At 43.6% G+C, this 24,652-nt stretch overlaps 1 protein-coding gene across 2 annotated transcripts in view; it reads left to right on the forward strand.

The window, feature by feature from the left end:
- Positions 1–391: 391 nt before the first annotated feature.
- The window catches only part of GSDME (gasdermin E), a 111,924-nt gene continuing 87,663 nt past the window's right edge, over positions 392–24,652 (forward strand). The window contains exons 1-3 of one of the 2 annotated variants that reach the window (XM_066585349.1): positions 392–463; positions 6,260–6,494; positions 13,269–13,461. In XM_066585349.1, the coding sequence (XP_066441446.1) occupies positions 6,278–6,494; positions 13,269–13,461 (410 nt within the window). In that variant the 5' untranslated portion in view covers positions 392–463; positions 6,260–6,277. The remainder of the gene's footprint in view (positions 464–6,259; positions 6,495–13,268; positions 13,462–24,652) is intronic. The other variant, XM_066585347.1, reaches the window with a different exon arrangement.

Here is a 24,652-nt window from a genome sequence, read left to right on the forward strand (position 1 = left end):
TCACAGCTGTAAAACACTGCGGGAACCCGTGCGTTTTGCGCTTACGGCCATGTGAGCCCGGCTCTAGTGTATTTGCCATATTGTAGCTATTTTATTTTCCATTACCCTACAATATATGTTTAGTACATTAGTCAATGACTGTACATTCGCTGTGCCCTGCGCCTCCATGATAAACTCCTCTGAGGTAATCCCCCCCCCTCAGTTTTGGCGCGCAGCAGCGTCTATCTCCACACAACACTCCTCACAGCAACGAGAGTCCCGCCTCCTGATGTCTTCCTAGAGTGACAGCGCTTGTGACCAATAGCAGAGCAGCACAGCCTAACCCTCAACCAATCAGAAATGAGAAGTTCGGGGGAGATGAGTCTGAGGAACCCTGAAAGGGGAAGCAGGGCTGACAGTGCGGGCAGCGGAGAGGAGCCTCCAGCTGGGCACAGGGGGTTGTTGTGGTAAGTGCCGGCAGCAGGTGAGACATGGCGCAGACTTCTCTCTGAGTCACAGAGACAACGGTCACACGACAATAACTTGTAATCCTGCATGAATGCTCCTGTCATCCATGATGGGGGAGGGGGGGGGGGGGTTTAAAGGGGCTTTCCGGGGTTGGGGAAATAAGGTTAAAAAGAGCTTAAAATGAGTAAAAACTGAATATTCCCTATCCCTTCTATTGTCGCGGAGCATGGGAAGTAGCGTGTTGTGTGATGTTCCCCAACGCTTGCGACGCACGTGAGCACGTGCCCGAGGAGCGCATTTTCACGGAAGTGATGTGAGACATACATGTGAAAAACGTACATTGGTAAGCGCAATTTTGTGCTGGCCCATGTGAATGGAGACTAAAAGGTGTATCCACGCGGGCGAGTTTCACGCCGGACTTCCCTCTGATAGCGATATGGGCGGAGCGCGGCCATAACACATTGATGTCAATCTGTCCGTTCGTATGAACGATTCTTCTCTTACAGCGACGCTGCAAAGCTGAAAAAAACGCGTTTTCTATTTTGGGGCGATTCTTACGGCGGTGTAAAAACAAAATCGCACTTACATGCGAGTGCGGTTTTTGCCATTGAAAACTATTAGGGTACTTCCATACGAGAAAATCGCATCTTTGTGCCCGCAATTTTTGGGTGTCAACGATGTATTTTTGAGGATAACCTCGCATCGCTGCTGCCCGCGATAAAATCGTGCGATTTTTGGATTGCGAAAGTCAATAGGACTTCGTAATGTTAAGATCGCAACGTACATTTGTGCATTACGATGCGATAAAAAGGAGGCTCCATAGGGAAACATGGGAGATGGCCACTTTGCTGGCTAATCCCGGGATTAATAGCCGCGGGCGGAATTGCCGTTCGGAAATTCTGAACGGAAATTCCGCGGCAATCCCGCCCTGTGTGAACCCAGCCTAAGAAGTACTATTTTTTTTTTTCCTGCATGTGAAAATTGCAAACACACAGATGTGAGACGATGCATGTTGTAAGCAAAAAACGCAACACGCTTGCGTCCAGAATAGCAATTTTACAAGCGCAATATCTGTTTTTTCGGAAAGATATTGCGTTCTCCCATATCAATGCACCCTTAAGCCAGCTTTGAAGTCAATGGAAGCCGTCCGATCTGCGGCCCGTAGGCAGCTGGCACTGAGGGCGGGCTGCTGAATCCACATTATTGCCTAGTGACAGCGCAGCATAATCTGTACTGCGCATGTGCGCCTGACGGCACATCCGCATGCGGTTGAGAAGAAATCTGGACCGGTGAGCGGGGGTCAGCGGCTGGGCACAGGGTCGGGTTCTGCTGTGGGTTCCCTCATGCGGAATTCGACCTGGTCGTCTGCAGACGGCGGCCTTACACTCTTGCATTTCTTTTCCTCGTTCTGCCAGCATTTGCAGTGCTTACAGTCTGGCTGCACTACTGAAGTCCGCGTTCTTCACCTGGCATGGAGAGGAGAAGACTTAGGCCTCATGTTCGGGGGGAAAAAATTTGCACTGGTCTCCTGCATGCGTAATCCGCGCCCATAGGGAATCATTGGGCACCTGCAGGTAATTAAATACCAACGGATGTCATTTTTCCCTGGCGCACGTCTCGCACGCAGAGGAAAACACCCGCAGCAAGCTGCATTTTGTGCGGTTTTCCTGCACGGACGACTTCCATAGCTTCTTTTAAAGTCATTGGAAGCCATCCGCACTGTGACACAGACGCAACTGTCACTGCGTCCATGCTGTGGGAAAGCAGGAGTTTTAAAAAAAAAAGACGGTGCATGCGCCCGTCACGCCACTGGCGTCCAGAGTGCATCCGGCAGGCAGAAGACAGAAGATCCGGCCTGCACAGTGGAGAGCCCCACAGCGTCCAGACAGGTAAGTAAATTGTGTTTTCTGGCCTCATGTCTGCGGGCTGGGTGGACGAGGCCTTAGGGGAATTCACATGGGGTGGAGTTGCTGTGTGGACCCTCCACACACGCATTCCGCGGCATTTAGAGTAGCAGCAAAGTGTATGAGATTTTAAAGATCTCATCCACAAGCTGCGGAAATAACCTGCATAAAACCCGTGCAGAATTCAATTTCGCAGCATGGCGATTTTATCAGCGCCTCTCAATGAGGGGGCGAATTCTGTATAGGAATTCGAGATAAAACCCATACCAAATGATGCTTGTCTGGAGGCCGGCATTCCGCGGCTGATCTGCCGAATAATGCCTGCTGCCGACATTCCGCTGGGAAGCAGCCCCGTGTAGACCCAGCCGCGGGCTCCAGCTAGAGTCTATTCTCCTTTGCACAAGGGGGCGACGTCACTATTAGCTCGTTCGCTCGCTTGCAGCCTGTTAAGGGAGGCAAATACATCATAGAATCGTTCAGTCTTTCACATTAGTGAATGACTCAACGATTGCTGTTTTTAAACGGAACGATAAGTGAAGAATTAGGACATGCTGCAATTTTACTCTGACTCTCCGTCTGAGCAAGGCTGCCTGGCCATGGGCGAGTTGTCATTGCGAGATCCGCGGCGATAAATCGCACGTGGGCCTTGCATGACACGCTTTCCATAGGATAACTATAGAAAGGGCAGCCCAACGTCCACGAGGGTAGAATCATAGCGATTCTCCACTCACGGGATTAAAATCGCGGCATGCTGTGATTTGCTGCGATTCTCCGCGGTGAGCCTATCTCTTAGATAGGCTCATCATGGAGACCTTTTAGTTCTTCCCTGCGGCAGAATATTGCTAGCCATATTCCGTCCCGGCCATGGACAGGCGGCTTAATAAAAAAAGCAAACCTATGTGCATAAACGTATACACATGGGTTTGAAAATCAAATGGTAAAAAAAGCCTGTGTGCACATACACTTTGGGTGCGGATATCGACGCGGATCTGCTGCCGATTTTACCCACTTGAATTAAAGAATCTGCACTAAATGGCGTGGATTTTCTGTGCTGAAATCGGCAGCGTGTCCAAGGGTAATTTCAGCTATCCTTGTGGATTTTAGTACAGATTTCTGCTCCTCCGTTAAAAGGACATGGCAGAAATCCACGTGTTTTCTGCACCAAATCTGTTGCAGGCCAGTTTCCGCATGGATTTAGTGCTGATTTATTTCTGTACTGTATAGATGGGCTTTTGAAAATCCCCTCCACATTGTTGCTGCTACTGTAAATGCTGCAGGTTTTCTGTGTTTACATTTCTACACATACAAAGGTGTGCTGACACGCAGCGGGCCAGTAAGTACCAGACAACCTGAATGAGCCCAGGAATACATTCGCTGTATGCACTGGGGGGACTTTCCTAAACAGCTCAAGTTAGTTCTTGTCCTTGCTGGTCCCTTCTTAACAAGGCATTAGGCACGTGACTTTATGACAGATTCCTTTGGCATGCACCCATGGCATTTTGTGGGTTAATACTTTACCTACAAATGCCTCACATGCTGTAATACATTCCGGTACGCTTGTAAACAAGACTCCTTCACAGCGCAAATACGATGAGCCGCGTGCAATTGCTCGTGTTAAGGAGTAGGAAGACTTTGACCTCCCAGAATGGCTGACTTCGACTATTTCGGGTGACCGTGGCTTGGGGAAAAGAAGCTGTTCACAATGGCCGACCCGCTGACAAGTCTTTAGACTGCAAAAAATGTGATCTTTGAGGTTGGAAAATTGCTAGTTCATACAAAACCATCTCATGAACGGCTGGTTGGCTGCACTGCGGTCAGTTAAAGTAATGTGTGTGCGTAATCTTGGGGTGTATCCACACGGGCGAGCGCATTGGTCCAAGAAACTCAGACCGAAATCATGCTTGTAAACCTGTGTATTTTTTTTCCTGTGTTTGTGATGGGTTTTTACAAGAAAAAGATGTTTTACCACTGCACATGCGTATTTTTTCACATTCTTAAAAATCACGTTTTAATAGGAAAAATAAATCACATCATACTTGAATGAAAATCGCATCTTCATGCAAGTGCAATGCATTTTTTTCACCATTTCAAATAATGGGTGATATCGCCTAAAAGAATAGGAAGAACTTTCTATCTTGCAGCATCGCTGTGAGAGAAAAGTCCCCATGTAAATACATGCGTTGCAAATAATTATGTTTCATTTCTGTGCAAGTGTTGTGGATCTCGCAACACAGTAAACTCGCATGAGAAAATTGCCCATGTGAATACATCCTTATGGTACCCTTTATACGAAACGACTGTGGGGCGCAGAAGCAGAGCCCGCCCATGGACTACCGTCCGACTGTCAGTTCTGTGTTTCACACAGGAGAGATAGTCGTTCAAGTGAATGGAGGCTCCTGTTTCCACGGTCCGATAGTCGCTGGGTTTTTAGTTCTGAAAAACCAAGCGACTCCGACAAATAAGAGATTTCTCGCATGTGAACTCCGCAGAACAGAATTCCGACAGCCGGGGAAAGAGACTTTAGCGCTGCTAAAATCACTCCCCCCTCCCTTTGCCGGCTGATTGTGGCAATAAGAAGCTTCTGTAGAAGCCTAAGGGAGCTGCCGGCAAAGGGACGGGGAGAGACTTAAGCGTCGCTTGCCATGCTGATCTCTCTCCTTTCTCTCCCCAGCCTATGGGAGCTGCCGGGAAGGGGGAGGGACTATCAACCAAGCATGTTCAAAAGCCAAATAAGCCAGTATACATATGAATATACTGCTGGTGCCTTTTTTTTTTGTCTTCTCTCACTTCTATCAATGTTTTTGAGAGCTTGTTACTTAACAGGGTCTAGCTGGCTCCTACGGTGTCTTTCACACGGGCCGGAATTAGGACACAGGATGCACCCAAATCCGCCACTGCGGAATTCCGCGACAAATTCCACAAGTCTTAGGCCGGTTTCACGGGCCTGAGAATCTCACATAAGTTTAGTGCGCTGGGAGACCCATAGAACTCGTATGAATATGAACTCCATCCTTTTGAATGCAGTCATACACACGAGCGATGTTTTCCCTCCCTGCGACAGGCTCTATTGTGTCGCATTCCTCGGAGAGCATCACCCATTAGTTTCAAAGCACCTTAAACACATCACAAAGACTTCCAATCCGCTATTGTGCGTGAAACTCTTGCAAGAGGATCAGAATTTTCCAGAAGGGAGAAGAGGTGATTTTGTATGCAAATCGCCTGACATCTGCGAGTAAAACGCAATATCAGGCCGAGTTTTTCCACTGAATAGGGGATTTCTTGCTGATCGGTGGGGATCTTGCAGCTGAGACCTTCACCAATTTCGAGAATGGGGTTCCCATGTCGCCCGTCCTCTTCACTGCTGCACCCCCTGCAGTGATGAGATTGAATGGAGCGCTGGTTGTGCAAGCGCTCTGATGCTCCATTCATTTTCAATGGGATTGGGGAGACATTCAGCCCCATTAAAAAGAATGATGCACCAACCACTCATTTTTCGGCCAGTGCTCCATTCACTGTAACATCATTTTGGGGAAGGAGTCATTGATTTCTATGGGAGAATGCATGCACACAGCCTCCTGAAAAGTCAAGCTTTGTGTGCGCTAATGTTTTTTTGGGGCATAGTGCTGGGATGGGGAACCCAATGTGTGTATATAATGCAGCTCCCCGGACCCCCCCCCCCGTTCTATCACGTTAGTTCCCTCACTTAGTTATGGGGCTCAAAAGTGCTGTCAGGTTCCCTTCAGTAAAGCTCCTCATTGTGTCATGAATTTGTATGACGACCATTGACTCTCTGACATTGGCATTCCTTGGCTGCTTGTTGTCTTGCATAGGACCTTATTGTGCTACTTTCTTAGTATGTGTTTCTACTTTTTTCTGATGCCACTATGTGTTTTCTGTTCCTGTTTTAGGTCACAGTATTCTCTAAAATGTTTGCAAAAGCGACTAAGAATTTCCTGAGAGACATCGATGCTGGTGGTGAATTAATATCCATTTCCAGTTTAAATGACTCTGATAAAGCCCAGCTTCTTAGTGTGGTGGCAAAGAAGAAGCGGTTCTGGTGCTGGCAGAAACCGAAGTATGAATTTTCTTCATGTGCTTGTCTGCTGGGTGATGTGCTGACTGAAGAAATATCCATAAAACCAGGTATGCGTCATACAAGCCGATTTACAACGTGCAATGTTACCATCTGATGAGGTTACTATATGACACAGTTGCACAACCTTTGTACTCTTTATGCAATAGTCATGTACCTATGACACATTCTGTTGTATTTTAATCCCTCAGGTCAATTTAATTCTATTGTCTATGAAATAAGACATTTCATGTTATCTACACCTCAGCTGAACTTTAGATAAGTACCATACTGATTTTTAAACTGCCGGTTTTCAATCTTTTTAGGCAATCATTAAATAATTATTTCATTCCTATTCACAGGACAATTGTAGTAGTAAACACTTTGGAATCACCTGGATTTCTGCATTGATTACCAATGAAATGTAGTTCGATTTGTGTGTTTTTTATATATTGAGCACATTGAATAATAAAGTGAAGGGGTAAAAGTAATGGCCCATTTAGATGGGGCGAGTTTTGGGCAAACGATGCCCGACGCTCGTCCCTGCACATATTCGCTCTCATGTTGCTGCATGGGAGCTAGTATCGCTGGCTCACAGTGGGGAGGCTGGAGGAGATTTGTCTCCTTGCTCCCCCGCCCCTCTGCAATTTACACTAAGTGATCAGCTCATCATCCATGCTGCATAAACGATGGACGATGAGCTGATCACTCCGTGTAAATTGCAGCTCTTCAGTTCTGAATGGACGCTACGCTATGTCAACGGGGAGGGGCGGGGGAGCGAGAAGAAAGAAATCTCCAGCCTTGCGCTGTTAGCAATTGAGACTAGCTCCCGTGCAGCAGCATGAGAGCGAGTATGTGCGGGGAGAAGTGTCGGGCATCGTTTGCCTGACACTCTTCCCGTCTGAATGGGCCTTAAGTAAACTCTTGAATTTGATTACCTGTAGATCCCCTTTAGTAGCAATCCCCTTTCCCCCAAACGTTTCTTATAGCTGCAAATAAGATTTGCATAACATTTTGGACCATTCCTCCTTGAAGATGTTTTGTTTCTTTCATCAACATTTCTGGAACACCTTGTGTGCACAGCACTCATTAGGTCAGACCACAGCATCTCGATACAATCAAAATGGATTATCCAGGCAATTAAAAAATAAAATAAAATTAGCTCAGAGTATTACAAAAACAAAGCATACGCTTCTGGTCTCCTGCCGCTCTCCTTTTTCTGCAGTCTAGTGCTACTTTCTACTTCTGGCTATAGCGAGCCAGTGATTGTCATCAACACCATGTACGTGTGACTGCTGCAGCTAATCACCAGCTTGCTTCAGCTAGTAATTACCTGCAGAGGTAACATGTACACTGTTGATGACATCATTACGAGCTCGCTGTAGCCAGAAGTAGAGAGTAGCACTAGACTGTAAACTGGTAAAGCGAAAGCGGCAGATGATCAGATGAGGTGAATATGGCTTGTTTTTGTTTTTGTTTTTCCCTCAAGCATTTTGAGCTGATTTAACACTTTACAATTCAGTGTTGGACCTCGTCTGACATTGAGATTTCCCTGCATATCTTCCATGTTGCTAACACTATGCAAAGGAGAGCTCTATTTTTTCTGCATAGTGTAATATTACATATAATATGTGTTTAAGTTTCAAAAAATTGGTAAATAAGAAAACCTTAACCCCTTAATGCTATAGGATGTACAGTTAAAGGGGTTCTGTCATTAGAAAAAAAAAAATCAATACTTGCCTTTTCCTCCCCCGTCAGTCTTGTTACTGCATCTTCCCCTCCCCGATCTTCTCCTGGCTCCTGCAGTCCCCTGGGTCACCTCATCGCAAGACGACCTGATTCTCTTCCACTTGTTTTGGAGCGTCTATTCTCGGCAGTCTCCTTCCTGCAGGTCAGTGTATGTTGCGCAGTCTCGGCAATAGCTCGGCATTCCCTGCTAGGCAGTGAACGCCAAGTCACTAGTGACATAGCGTACGTTGACCTGAAGGAAGGAGACTTGCGAGAATGGATACTTCGTCACTGGGACAAGAAGACTCGGCCAGCTTGCAGTGATGCGACCTGGAGGACTGCAGGAGCCAGGAGAAGATCTGTGAGGAGAAAATACGGTAAGAAGATTGACGGCGGAGGAATAATTAAGTATTGATTTACTTTTTATTTTGTAATGACAGAACCCCTTAAAGACCTGCGCGTTCTGGGTATGTATGAAGGGAGATTGCAGGGCGATCTTGCACCATGCAACACGGGTGACGGCTGTTTCATTCTGCCAACACACGCCCACAACATCTCCGATAAGCCATGCGGCTCAGCACGCCACAGGCATGGCTTGATAGAATGCCTATCTGATCGAAGTATAATGTTATGCTATAGCATTACATCATGCTGTGTAGGAGCGATCAAAGCATCGCATGTTCTTGTACCCTCTAGGGTTTTATTGAAAAATAGAAGTTAAAATAAGTTTTTAAAAGTTTTACTAATTAGTTTAACAAGAAAACCCTTTTTCCATTTTTATAATAAAAGAATATAAATAATAAAACAAAAACACGTATAGTATTGTTGCGTCCATTAAGTCCGATTCATCAAAAGAATGCGTTATTTACCCCGCACGGTGAACGTCGTCAGAAAAAAAAAGAATGCCAGAATTGCGCTTCTGTTTGGTCGCCCTCATCTCAAAGAAAAAACGCAATAAAAAGTGATCAAAAAGTGTTATGTATTCCAGAAATCAAAACAAGATATAGAGAGCGCCTCAGGGGTCTAACGTCACAAAGATGCAATTAGTGCGTATTCCTGGGATATGGTGATAGCAATATCTTCACTTTGGTCACTCCAATCCTCTTATCTTCAAAAGGAGAGCTGCAGAAACATTCGGGGGTTTCATTCTGGCAACGCGTTTCGGTACTGAAAAGCACATTTCTCAAGCCAGTATACACATTTAAACATACATTAAACATATTTATATAGTTTAGAATAAACAGTCATAACTTACAGATGATACCGTGGCTGCTACGAGGCTGTGGCGCTAGTGTTGGGGACGCGGCCAAAGGCGCAGCCGGCATTGACGTCACCACATGTGACCGTCAAGTCAATCATGTGACTAGTCATAGTGGATCATGTATGAGAGGGCGTTGTGGACGTGGCTATTCATGATGTGATCACGTGATGAGCACGTCTGTCATATGATAGCTTGATGTGGAATGCACACTGCGTACCATTGATAGCCCGGTGATCTCATAGAACTATGGGTAGACATGCAGGACAAACAACTGAATCTCAGAAGCAAATGGGAAAAATGGTAATGAATGTGATTTAATTGTTCTATAAATATAAAATAATGTACCCGGAAAGGCTCTGCTATCAAAACACATTTGACAAAAGCATACATATACAGAATAAAAGTTTAAATTTAAAAGTGTATCAAAAAGATTAAAAATAAAAAAAACAGCATGTGTAGTATGCACATTGATAAACATATAAATATGTAATCAATATGATAGGTACAGCAATGTAAGTAAAAGAAAAATACAACAAAGCTTAAATATGTGTTCTCCAAGAAAAAATGCAATAAAAAGCGATCAAAAAGTCTTATGTATTCCAGAGTGGAAACTAGAAGACGTCCCGCAAAAAATGAGCCTCGCACAACTATATTGACGAAAAAATTGAAAAGTTATTGCTTTCAGAAGATGATGGAAGAAAATAATAAAAAAAATATCTTTGAAAATAAAATAAAAGTAGCACAGCAAAAAAAAAACTATATAAATTTGGTATTATAGTAATTGTACTGACCAATAAAATAAAGTTATGTCATTTTTGTTGCACTGTGTGCGCCGTAGAAACAAGACGCACCCAAAGATGGCGGAATTTCGTTTTTATTTCTATTTCTTATCTCTGATAAGCTGCGTCGCTCATCGGAGCTGTTAACCTTTTAAAATGCCGCCGTCAATTCTGATGCAGCATTTAAATGCCCCAAACCGATGTTCAGGGGGCCCGTACGCCCCCTCCCCCATACCTCCCAAAATGAGATTTTGGATTGCCGTGCGGGTATCATGGCAGCTTGGGGCCTTCTGAAAGGCCTCAGCGCCGTCGTAGCAGATTGCCTATCAAGCTGTGCCTGTGGCATGGCTTGATAGATGCCTGTCAGATCGCAGTATGATGTAATGCTATGGCAACACAACATACTGCAGGAGCGATTAAAGCATCGCAAGTTCTTGTTCCCTCTGGGGTCTAAAATAAACAGTAAGAATAAGTTTTAAAAAGTTTTACTAATTATTAAAAAAAAAGTAATAAAAGTATAACCCCCCCCACCCCCTTTGCTATATTTATAATAAAATCTAAATAATAAAACAAAAATAAATATTTGGTATCGCTACGTTGGTAAAAGTCAGATCTACCCAGGTAATGCGTTATTTACCCCACATAGTGAATGGCGCCAGAAAAAAACTCCAGAATTGGGTTTTGTTTTGTTTTTTTTTGGTCACCCCCTTCTCCAAGAAAAAGTGTAATAAAATGCGATCAAAAAGTCATATGTATTCAAAAATAGTACCGATGTAAACTACAGGACATCCTATGCAAAATGAGCCCTTGCATAACTATGTCGATGGAAAAATAAAAAAGTTTTTGTGGTCAGAAGATGGTGGCAGAAAATAATTTAGAAAATTAAATATCTTTGAAAAAAATAAAAGTAGTACAGCAGAAAACAAAACTATACAAATTTGATATTGTAGTAATCCTACTGACCCATTGAATAAAGTTATCATGTCATTTTTGTTGCAGTTTGTACGCCGTAATAACTAGATGCACTTGAAGATGGCGGAATTTTGTTGTTTTTTTTTCATTTCACTCTACTCAGATTTTGTAAAAAGTTTTCAGTACATTCTGTGGTACGTTACATAGTACCATTAAAAAATACAACTTGTCCTTCAAAAAAACAAGCCCTCAGACAGCGACGGCAATTGATAAATAAGAGTTATGATTTTTTAAAAGGGGGAGGAAAAACAGAAAATGGGGGGAAAAAATAAAGGGCCATGTCCTTAAAGGGGTTGTCCCGCGGCAGCAAGTGGGTCTATACACTTCTGTATGGCCATATTAATGCACTTTGTAATATACATTGTGCATTAATTATGAGCCATACAGAAGTTATAAAAAGTTTTATACTTACCTGCTCCGTTGCTAGCGTCCTCGTCTCCATGGTGCCGACTAATTTTCGCCCTCCGATGGCCAAATTAGCCGCGCTTGCGCAGTCCAGGTCTTCTCCTGTTCTCTATGGGGCTCCGTGTAGCTCCGCCCCGTCACGTGCCGATTCCAGCCAATCAGGAGGCTGGAATCGGCAATGGACCGCACAGAAGAGCTGCGGTCCACGGAGGCAGAGGATCCCGACGGCCATCTTCACAGGTAAGTATAGAAGTCACCGGAGCGCGGGGATTAAGGTAAGCGCTCCGGTGAGCTTTCTGTACGTCCCTGCATCGGGGTTGTCTCGCGCCGAACGGGGGTGGGGGGGTTGAAAAAAAAAAAAACCGTTTCGGCGCGGGACAACCCCTTTAAGGGATTAATCTGCAATGTCTCTAATCATGGCTGTTACCTGCAGTGGATGGAGCAGGCTTTGTTCCTGAGCCCGCCTTATATACGCAGCATGTGCTGTGGACATCTGTATACATCCTAACTGCATGGGGAAATGTAGTTAGGATGTATATAGCTGTAGAGCTGTCAGGGAGGAGTTATGCCTCCTTTCCACGAACGGATTACCGCCGCGTAATACGCGGCGAAAATCCGCCACGTTGCCCGCAGCTATTAGGTTCTATTGAACCTAACAGCTCAATGCTCACGGTGCGGAATTCCACCACGGAATTCCGCACCGTAAAATCTCCTGTCCTCACCCGCGGCATGCTCTATTTGCTGCGGGTGTACGCGCTGACGGCTTCCATTGCAGTCAATGGAAGCCGTCCGCTAACGCTATCTTCTGCTGTAGCACAGCGGAAGATAGCGTGAAATTGCCTCTCCGCCCACCGCCGCCGCGTCATGTGACGCTGTGGGCGTGTCTTGTGACGTGGCCGGCGTGTCACATGATGCTGCGGCGCGTCACGCCGAAGCGTCATGCGGGACCCAGGACACCGGATCCGCTGGTAAGTATGGGGTCTCTGGGGGGTGCCGTGACGCCCGTGTGCAGCCGGCCTTATGGGTGCTTTAACACCCTTTTTTCAGCCCGATGTAACAAGCAACAATTGACAAAGCATGATAAAGGCCAGACTCACATGAATATGTGTGTTTTGTGCGCCTAATACGCTATACCAATCTCCTAAAGCCGTCCGTGTTGCCATTTACACAAATTGCACAAAATATGCGTGCAAGAAAAATCGTATCGAATTCTACCTTGTAGCATATTATGGTGCACAGATACCAAGATAGTACCTGGCGATTGGTGGCACGCAGCAAGTACGCAGTGTCATTGCGTACATGCTGCGAGTCTCTCTTGAGGGAGGCATGCAGCGAGATATGCTTATGTGAGCCTGACCAAATACAGAGTGTGGACACATGAAATACAGATACATTTTAGATTATGTTTAGTTGTTGAGTTCTCTTTGTAATATTCTGTTAACCCCTTAAGAACCAGCCTATCTGGGCCTTCAAGACATCAGTGAAGCTGCAGGGTCTTGTATACATTTTACTGTGAGATCCCATCTTCTATGGGGTCTTCTCTTGAGTTCGGTGTGCAAGATAGAGTATAATGTGGGACCTGCACAGGACAGAATTATTATTTTCTTCTCTACCAGTAAACTCTATAGGATATAGTCTGCTTTCTTTTTTGTGCCTGTTTCCTTAAAATAAACTTACTGTCTTTTCTGTTCTGTTTTTAGTTTTAGTTGAATCAGAATTTGTGAAATATGAAGAAAAATCTGGTGACGCAATACAGGGTAATGTCGGTGGTGATTTTGTCGCAATTCAGGGCAACATCGGTGGGTCTGAAAGAACAGAAAGTCAGTCGTCTTTTGGAATCCTAAGAAAGCAAGAGGTTGATATGCAGCATCTTATGAAAGATGTACAAAACAGGTAATTACCGTATAAGAATTATAGCTGCTTGGGGCTGAAAATATAGTTAGTTTTGTACAGTAACTGTCCTCTAATATTTTCTTGCACTTTTTAATACTTTGTGATTTCCTTTAAGAATTTACACTTGAAGTGACAATACAGCAATAATTAATCTTAACCCAGTGTAATAATCCATAGTTGTAACTCAAAAACAAACTTTAAAGGGACTGTCACCTACCTGTACTTTAAGCCCTATAAATTAAGCTTATGGGCTGAAAGTACCTGAACCGCTGAGTCTGGAAATGTAAGCTGTTTTTTTTTTTTTTAAATCTTGCCTTCCCTGTCGTTCCTCCAGTATCGGCACTCAAACCGGCCACTGTTGCGCATTAAGTAGTCCTCCCATTCTAAACTTAGTATGGGAGGACTAGTTGGCACACCCCTCTATGCAATGCAGCAGCCGATTTGAGCATTGACACTGAGAATGACAGGAAAGGCAAGTGTAAAACGTACATCCCCAGACTCAGCGGTTCAGGTTCTTTTAGCCTATAAGCTTTACCTATAGGGTTCAAAGTAGCTGACCTATTCCATTTAAACACTTCTCATATTATCATGCACAGGTATGTTGCAGGTAAGCCCATTTTTCCATGTCTTAGTGCACCAGTATATAATGGTGACTGCATGGGACATAGAATCTGTGCCTATGCAGTTCTCTGCTATAGTACAGTTGTGATTGATAGCTGCCCTTCAGGCCTAATGGCTGGGTACAGACAAAACTTCAATTCTGTCTGTTTAACCCTTTCTGTACTAAAATCAATGCAGATCATTGTGTTGCTCCCTTTATCATATCACCAGCATTGTGATCACATTTTTTTTAAACATTTTTTAAAAAGGTATTATATACTTAAAAAAGGCTGTTTTTGAGGGCTACATTTCTTAAATAAAACACATGGGGTCAGGCTGGTAATGGGTCTTGTTTAGAGATGAGCGAGCACCAAAATGCTCGGGTGCTCATTACTCGGGACGAAATTTTCGCAATGCTCGAGGGTTCGTTTCGAGTAACGAACCCCATTGAAGTCAATGGGCGACCCGAGCATTTTTGTATATCGCTGATGCTCGCTAAGGTTTTCGTCTGTGAAAATCTGGGCAATTCAAGAAAGTGATGGGAACGACACAGCAAGGGATAGGGCAGGCGAGGGGCTACATGTTGGGCTGCATCTCAAGTTCACAGGTCCCACTATTAAGCCACAATAGCGGCAAGAGTGCGTCCCCCCCCCCCCCCCCCCGCACTGTCAGCGTAAAGATCGTTCTCCTCTGCCATAGCTGTAACAGCTGTGGCAGAGAAGAACGATGTTTGCGCATTGAATTCAATGGAGCCAGCAATACAGCAGGTTCCACTGAAAGCAATGGGCTGCTGGCGATCGCAGGATGAATTGTCGGGAAGGGGTTAAATATATAAGCCCTTCCCTGCAATTCATCCAGAAATGTGTTACAATAAAAATATATACCGGCGTATAAGGCGACGGGGCGTATAAGACGACCCCCCAACTGTCACCTTATACACCGGGAGTACAGCGGAGCAAAGAATAAAAATCATTACTCCTCCTGGCGTTCTGCGGTGCTGCTGCAGGCTGTCGCTCCCTCCTGGTTCCCGGCAGAGCATTGCTTTCTGGACGCAGGGCTTAAAATCCCCGCCTCCAGAAACACAGCCAATCACAGCCATTCAATGACATCATTGTCATTGGCTGTGATTGGCTGAAGGCATGTGTGTTTCTGGAGGCGGGGATTTAAAGCCCTTCGTAGAGAAATCAATGCTCTGCCGGGAACCAGGAGGGAGCGACAGCCTGCAGCAGCGCCGCAGAACGTCAGAAGAAGTAAGTAATGATTTTTATTCTTTGCTCCACTGTATTGCCGGCGTATAAGGTGACAGTTGGGGGGTCGTCTTATACGCCCCGTCGCCTTATACGCAGGTATATATTTTTATTGTTACACATTTCTGGATGAATTGCAGGGAAGGGCTTATATATTTAAGCCCTTCCCAACAATTCATCCTGCGATCGCCGGCAGCCCATTGCTTTCAGTGGAACCTGCTGTATTGCTGGTTCCATTGAATTCAATGGGCAAACATCGTTCTTCTCTGCCACAGCTGTTACAGCTGTGGCAGAGAAGAAGGATTTGTCTTCTATATGTTCTCAATGGGGTCGGCGCTGCTGCCGCCAGCCCCATTGAGCGCATATAGAGAAGATTTATGGCCTTAAGAAGGACCGTTGGGGTTCTTGAAACCTAAAATACTCCTAACACTCTCCCTATAGCAGCTCCACCAAGATACCACTGTCCCTGATCTCTGTCAGAATGCATCTGTGGCGAGCCGCGGGAGGGGCAGATTTTAATACTCGGGTGACACCTAATCTCGCCAGCCACTCACTGCAGGGGGGTGGTATAGGGCTTGAACGTTGCAGGGGGAAGTTGTAATGCCTTCCCTGTCTTTCTATTGGCCAGAAAAGCGTGCAAATTTCTCAGGGAAGAAAATGAAAGTAACCCGAACACCGCGTGGTACTCGTTACGAGTAACGAGCATCTCGAACACCCTAATACTCGAACGAGTATCAAGCTCGGACGAGTATGCTCGCTCATCTCTAGTCTTGTTTAAGGCCAAAATTGGCTTGGCCCTTAAGAGGCTAAACAAAAATGATTTAACCCCTTAATGACCACCCATATATGTTTTCATGTCCTGGGTGTCTGGGCTTTATTTTACAGCGGCGTGCCTCTGAGGTCAAGAAACACCCTTAAAAAATGTGGGGTTTGTAGCACGCATGGGAGGAGGAGGGATACCTGGTTTTATTGCCCCATGTGCCCATCCCAACCAGGCCTCTGTAGAACATATGAAGTCCGCAGCAGCATAATAGATGCAAACAAACGTAGTGTTATTTCTCCATAAAAAAGATAGCTGCAACGTTTCAACCTATGGGTTAGGTCTTTGTCAAGCATAATGCGCTACCTTAGCCACTCATAGTGTATATATAGCATCATTATTACAAAACATACAAAACAGCTGAACACACAGATACACATTACATCACCCGTGATTAGCATGAAAGGAAGTGATGTACCAGTGACGTCAGCACTCCAAGACTGATCACATAGCCACGCATACGCGGTACTACGGTAATACAGGACCGCGCAAGAATTCAATGTTAGTATGGGGCAGACGTTTCTATGCAACAGACAAAAGAATCTATGGTCTCACATATGTCAGATGTATACACAGATGCATATAGCATCCAGAGGGTGCAGCTGTTACAGAAAAAAGTGGCCATACAAAGTGCGGTAACCTCAAACCACACGAGGAGTAGACTCAGCAATAGGGATTTGACATATTTGCTAAACAGCAATTTAATAACTCAATATGTCTCCCATCATACCACAATATAAGGACACTTGATCTAAGGGTCAATCCTAGACATTATTGGTCAGAATATTATAGTCTATTTTGATAAATGAACCCTCCATATATCAGAGCACATAGAATTAAAATTAGTGGCCCATGAATTATTGAACAGAGTGTTATATATCTCAATAGTCTTGTTAAGCATAATCATGACTAGATACAGGACAATTGAATTAATATGGGTGGTAATCAAGGACTACTCCCAAGAAATATACAGTATTAATATATCAGGAATCCGTTTTAGATTAATGACCTCACAAATATTTGCAAAAAACAATTTCTCTGTTTATCCCCAGCAAATAAAGACTGACAAAATAGCACAACAATTCATAAGGGTCCGATGAGGGATGATGGCAGATAGTGGATACAGCCGGACATCATGCTTCCCTAAAAGATAGATAAAAAGATTAGAAACAGTATACCTTATTAAGAAAAATGCCATGTATGATAAAACCATGTATAGTAAAATACACATAAACCTACAGAGGACCACAGAATAGTTAGTGGGGTTCTCTGTCTTTTTGGCCGCTCCAGGGCTCTACAAGTGGGCAATGGGGCCTAAATCACCTTCATGCTAAATTTCTGTTTTTAAAGCCACCGACTACTCCTTTCATTTTAGGCCCCGTTGTGCATCCAGACATAAGATTAGGGCCACAGTGGGTATATCTCTGAACATGTGAGAAACAGGGGTATCCATTTTGGGGTGTCAATCCTCATTTTCATGTGCACTAAGTGAAAAAATATGTCTTTAAAATGACATTTGCAAAAATATTATATTTTATTTTTTCTCCTCTAAATTGAATTTATTCCTTAAAAAAAACTTTGGCGTCAAAATACTCCTGACACCCCTCAGTGAATACATTAAGGGGTGTAGTTTTCAAACAAGGGTCATTTGTGGGGGTATCTATTATTCTGACAGCTATGAGTCTTTGCAATCTTGGCTTGGTGCCGGAAAATAAAGTGTTCCTCCAAAATGCTGAAAAGTAATGTTAAATTTGTACGTCTCCTTAATGGTTAAAAAACAAAACGAAAGTTTTTCTAATGTGCATCCAAAATAAAGTAAACGGATGGAAATATATATCTTATCAAAAAATTGTACAGTATCTTTGCACATATTTGTGATATTACAGTTGAAAATGTGAAAAAATGACAATTGTTTCAAAATTTTTCCAATATTGGTACTTTTAATAAATATACACAAATTCTATCGGTGTATTTTTACAACCTAAATGAAGTACGATATGTGGTGAGGGAACATGGTCAGAATCACCTGGATATGCAAAACCACTCCATCACTGAGACGCAAAAGGCTTGGTCACTAAGGGGTTAACGATATTACTACAGCATGAACCTGCCTGATGGGAAATGACCCTTCTTTATTGGCAGCAACGTGCGTTGTACCGACTCACCCACTGGAGATATTAATGGGGCGTACCAATCTATCCCGTAAATTGATTGACAAATGATTTAACCCCTTAAGCACCACCCATATATATTTTCATGTCCTGGGTGTCTGGGCTTTATTCTATAGCAACGTGCCACTGAGGTCAAGAAATCCCCCCCCCCCCCCCCCCCAAAAAAAAGTGTGGGGTTTTTAGCAAGCATGGGAGGAGGAGAGATACCTGGTTTTATTGCCCCATGTGCCTATTCCAACCAGCCCTCTGTAATTACTCCTGTTTTGAGACATACCACACAGTTTTACATTATTAATTTTATCTAATATCTACGGAATGCCAAAAAGGAAGGGGGGAGGTGATCTTTTTAGGGAGTTAATTTTTTTTTCTTTTCATTTTCTTCTGCATAATTGTGCAATGGGGTCTGGAATTCAGTTATGCCCTGAAAGCCAATGGGTGTTCCCTCTATTGCAGACCTAGCCATGTGTCCTCTAAGCAGATTGGGGCCACAATGGAGGTATTGCTGAATACAGAAGAGCTAGTGCTAAAAACTTTCGGTTGCGTCTCCCCAGTTTTCACTGCTTGAGGACTTATTTACACGAGCGTATATCGGCCTGCGTTTTCATGGCCAGCTGATATACGCTTCCATCTAAGCAGTCCCCCCTCCCCCTCACTGGCTCTCTGCCTCTCTTCTCCACTTCAGCGTTTGCAACGGGAGTGGGCATGATGGGGGCAGAGCTAGGCTCCGCTCTGTCCTGCCACTCCCATTGCTGGCTATGGACAAGGGTCGGAGAGGGGGCGGGAGAGAGGCCTAGCTCCACCCCATCTCACCCACTCCCATTACAAACCGCTCGGAGGGGAGAGAGGCAGGGAGCCATGAGGGGGAGGGTAGGGGGGCACTGCTTAGATGGAAGCCTACATTAGCCAGCTGTGAAAGCGCCGGCTGATATACGCTTGTGTAAATAAGCCCTGAAACAAAGAAAACATGATGGTAACATTTGTGAAAAAAATGAAATTTTATTTATTTTTCACCTGCTTTATAATAATTTTTGCAAAAATCGGTGGGGTCAGAATGCTTAGTACACACGTATATAAGTGGGCTAAGCAGTCTAGATTTCAAAATTAAGTCACTTGTGGCGAACGATCTATTGTTTTGGCACCTTGATGGCTCTACAAGTGAGCAATTAGGCCTGGAATTTATTCAGTTGTGCCTTAAAAGCCAAAGGGTGTTCCCTCCATTAGAGGCCCAGCCATGTGTCCACTAAGCAGATCGGGGCCACAATGGATATGTTTCTGAACACAGGACAAATGGGGGTATCCATTTTGGGGTGCAAGTCTTCATTCATAAGTCTGCTGTACAAAAAAAAACTTTTTAAAAAGACACAATTGCCAAACAAAATGAAAGTCATATTTTTTTTCCTTCTGCTTTGCTTAGATTCATTCAAAAACTTTGGCATCAAAATTTGCAGTACACCCCTAGATAAATGCGTTAAAGGGTCTAGTTTTTAAAAAGCGGGTCATTTATGGGGGTTCTTTATAGTTCTGGCAGCTCAAGGGCTCTACAAGTGTGCAATGGGGCCTGAAACACCTTCAAGCTAAGTGTTCTGTTCTGAAAGCCACCGGCTGCTCTTTTTTTGGGGCCCCGTTGTGCATACGGACATAAGATTAGGGCCACAATCTGTCTTTAAAATGACATTTGCAAATATATGAAGTTTTATTTTTCTCCTCTAAATTGTATTAATTTCTGAATAAAAAAGCGGGATATACAGAGAGGTTGCATATGTCACCAACAGAATTACTCCCTCTAGGTCTATATGAAAATGTGATTAAATTGTTATAAAGCAAAAGACAATATGACAAGTTACATCATTTATTTTATTACAACTTCTTTGTTATATCTTTGATGTTTTAACACATTTATGTTTCTTATATTACCCTGAAGTTTCAATAGAAATCTTTTGAACATAACTTCTAAATAAAAAAACTGTGGGGTCAAAATACTCACGACCCTCCTCAGTGAATATATTAAAGAGTGTATTTTTTAAAATGGAAACATTTGGAGGGGGGGGGGGTAATCGATCATTCTGACACCTAAGAGCCTTTGCAATCTTGGCTCAGTGTAGGAAAACAAAATGTTCCTCAAAATTGTAACAATTGTTAAATTTGTACGTCTCCTAAATTGCTTTAAAAAAAAAACTGAAGTTTTTCAAATGTGCTTCAAGAATAAAGTTGAGAAGGATATCATCCTTCCTAAAGGAGAACACCTAGAAAGTGAGCGAGGGGACTTATAAGGCCATTCATGCTCCTCTGGGAAATATATGCAAATAAGGAAGATGGAACAATACCTCTGCAGCACCACCTATTGGATGGCAGCATTTCTGCGAATTAATGTCCGACCCCTTTATACAGGTCATTAGAACAATGATTGGGAAAGGAAAGCCAAGCCAGGATCCATACACAGACAGCTGTCTCGGGGTGTTTGCCCCTCATCAGTTTGCAGTAGCATTCTAGCTTAGCTAGTGAGAGGTTTATGATGTGAGCTGGGAGGGTTGTTATCACTCCTTAAGGAGAGCACTTAGAAGGTGAGTGAGAAGACTTATAAGGCCATTCATGTTCCTCTGGGACATATATGCGCCAAGCCAGGATCCTGCTGCATACTGATGAGGTGCAAACACCCCGAAACAGCTGTCTGTGTATGGATTCTGGCTTGGTTGTCAATTCCCAATCATTGCTTTAAAGACCCTGTATAAAGGGTCTGACATTGATTTACAGGAATGCTGCCATCCAATAGGTGGCGCTGCAGAGGTATCCTTCCATCTTCTTTATTTACAGAATAAAGTAAACAGATGTTTACTCATATTTGACATTGCAGTTGAAAATGTGGAAAAATGACACTTTCAAAATGTTCCCATATTTGGTGCCTTTAATAAATATGTACAAATTCTATCCGTCTATTTTTGCCACCTAAACGAAATACAAAATGTGTCGAAAAAACTGTCAGAATTATTGGATATGCAAATTTAAAGAGATTTTCTATGCTAAAGTGAAACATGTCAGATTTCCAAGCCTGGCTTGGTCACTAATGAGTTAAGGGTATGTTCAAACATGGCTGATTAGCCCTAGGCACGAATCTGATATACATAATTTTTTTCTTCTTTAAATATCTGGAGCTGAAATCCAAGGCTGACAACCTGAATTCTGCTGCGAATGTGCACTGAGGAACGGCACAAAGATTAGCTGCATTGTCATAAATAAGGCTAATTCTCTGATCTTTTTTTTTTATTTAACTACATGGCAAATTGAAATTCATGTAGAAATTATTCGATGCATGTAAAGAAAGTGTGCATGTCTTCCCTCTTAAAAAAAATGCAAATAAGGAAGATGGAAAAATACCACTGCAACGCCACCTATTGGATGACAGCATTCCTTCAAATCAATGTGCTTTTCTAACAAGTCTTAACAATTTGGAATAGGAGACCAGGCCAGAGAACCATGCACAGACAGCTGTTTCAGAGTGTTTGCCGCTCAGCAGTGAACAGTAAGAGTCTAGCTTAGCTGGTGAGAGGCCTGTGACATGGCTGAGCTAAGTCAGAAACCTACAACTCGCGTCGCAGGCCTCTCATTGTTAAGACTTGTTAGAAAGTCACATTGACTTGCAGGAATGCTTCCATCCAATAGGTGGTGCTGCAGAGGTATTGTTCCATCTTCCTTATTTGCATAAATTACCCAGAGGAGCATGCATGGCTTTTATAATTCTCCTCACTCACCTTCTAGGCGTCCCCACACCCCTTTTGGGTGATCTCCTTATGAAGAGACGATACCCCGCCTGACCATTTCTTCCTTCTTGTACAGAAGATGTGATTACAGTGCGGGAGGGGGGCCCTGGTTTTCAGTATTGTGTGTGTGTGTGTGTGTGTGTGTACGGAGGGTGTGCTGCCTATAATGGCGATACTGTATCGGTTACTAATGATTGCATGTGTGACTGTGTGTCCCATGTAGAAAGACTCCTATTCCCGTCATATAAAGTAACTGCATATAAGGTTAGTTATACCATTACTCAATGATCGTGAGGAGGTCTGGCCTCTTAAACCCCCAACCTCACAAACCCATCTCCACCCCACACCGACCGCACGAGAATGAAGGGGCCACAACACTAGCTTCACTTTTTCTCCTTGCACAACAGTCTTGGCCAGCGGCTATACAGGGAGCTACAGTATGGGCTCATTCAAGTAAATGGGGAGGGTCTGCGGTTCCCTGTACAGCCAGTGGCTGGCTGCATCGCTTTACAGGGGGACGCAACGCTACATCAACATTGTAGCCCCCTTATTATCAGGATTGGTGGGAGTTGTAGAAGTTTGACCCACGCCGATCATAAGGACCTAATATAAGATGGGGATGCCGCTTTAAATAGTTAATAAAAACCGCAAAGAAACAACATTAATGCTGATTGCAGATTTAGTGTTTTAGTGACAGCTTGATTTAGCTGCATATCTTCACCGTGTTTAATTTCCTTGTCACTGGTAGAAAATTAATCAGCGCCGAGGTTTTCCGCCAGTTATTTAAATGAAGATAAATAGGCAGCTCTTGGTTAATGTAAATGAGCGCGTGCCGAAATGTCTGATTAGTATTTGTCAACAGACAATTACAAAGCTATTTGTTTCACCTTCATAAGGAATTCACTGCTGCTCTCCATTGCTGCCAAAGGTTATATTCGTATGACTGATTTTTGCAGGACTATTACCAATTGACAGCAAAGCGGGAAACCGATTATTAGGCCGGTTTCACACAAACGTATTATGGGCACATTTATGTGTCTGTGCTATGGATGAGTGTCTGTGCCTGCCATGGGGGGCTACAGAGCAGGACTCTGCATCATAGATCACTCTTATGCTCCAAGTCCGCGGACGGGCCGGGACACTCAACCGTATTACAGGCACATAAATGCACCTGCTATATGCTCACGTGAAGCTAGCCTTATGATTGGACAGAGCGTTTCCTTATCAGTAGGATGTGATTGATTCTGTTAGACATCCTTCACCCTTTTTTTTCTTTGTTTGGAATTTGTCTAGGGGGACAACTTTACCCTTGTGAAGACTGCCAAAATGGTATAGAGAGGTTTGTAAACCAGGCGATGCTGTCGGGAGGGAGGAAGTAAGAACTCATCCAGAAGGAGGAAAGCAGGTCCTCTAATGCTACCTTGTGTATAGCACCCTTATTAAGCCAATATCTGACCCTTTAACAGGCCTTGCAACATGACTAAGGCTATAAACCGAACCAGAATGTTATCCAGAAGACTAGAGACACCCATGATGCTGACAGCTGTTAAAACCCTGAAGTTGGCTGTCTGCATGACGGGTGTCTTTTCCTTTTGAAGAACATTGTAGTTTGGATTATATCCTTAGTCATGTCGCAACGCCTGTTAAAGGTCCAACATTGACTTATAGGGTTGCTATCCAATAGATGGCACTAGAGAGCTAGATTTCTTCCTCCTGGATGAGCGTTTATTTGCATTTGTGGTGTTGTAACCTGCATGAAAAACTGGTTAAAACATTTACGGACAGCACTTTGGAATAAAATAATAGTAGTAAAACTGTAATAGATAAATATCTTTTAAAAATGGGACTTACCTGGTGTTAGCGGCAAATCCCAAGGTTTCAGGCTGACCGCAACGCCCAAGAAATGTCCCAGTAATCAAAAGAATGTTTCCAATCCTAATGTACAGCTTACACCCACAGAAAATGGAGAGAGTCAGGAGCAACACCAGATATCACAATTAGAAATCCATAGAAAACAACGGGAAGATAGGAATATGTTGTCCTGTGCTCATAAGGATAAATGATAAAAAGAACCAGAAAAATGGACTTACTTATGGGTGAGGTCTCCCCTATTGTGGAGTATAAAGCCAGTCAAAGTAGAATCAGAGTACTTTTAACCCCTTGAGTGGCGGGTTTCCTAGCACCCTGTCGTGCCCACCAGGGCAGGTTTTTTAAAATGGTCTAATCATTGAATTTCAACTAATTTTGCAGTTGCGTCTCAAGAGCCATAACTTTTTCATTTTTCCATTGACATGGCCATATAAGGGCTTGTTTTTTGCGGGACAAGTTGTGATTTTTTTAAACAGGGGGGAGGAAAAAAAGAAATGGGGGAAAAAAGAAAAAAAGAGGCCATGTCATTAAGGGGTTAAATAATGTATTAACTTCCTTCTCTGGGTCATTACGACGCATGGATACCACATGTGTGATTGTATTTTTGATTTTTTACAAAGTAAAGGGAGACAAGTGTTTTTATAATTTTTTTAAATAATTTTTTTACTTTTTTTTTTTTCTTTTTTTTTCTTTTGTCCCTTTAGTGGACTTCCACAGGGACCCATCAGG

This window comes from Eleutherodactylus coqui, chromosome 12 (genome assembly GCF_035609145.1).
Source record: "Eleutherodactylus coqui strain aEleCoq1 chromosome 12, aEleCoq1.hap1, whole genome shotgun sequence".
NCBI lineage: Eukaryota > Metazoa > Chordata > Amphibia > Anura > Eleutherodactylidae > Eleutherodactylus > Eleutherodactylus coqui.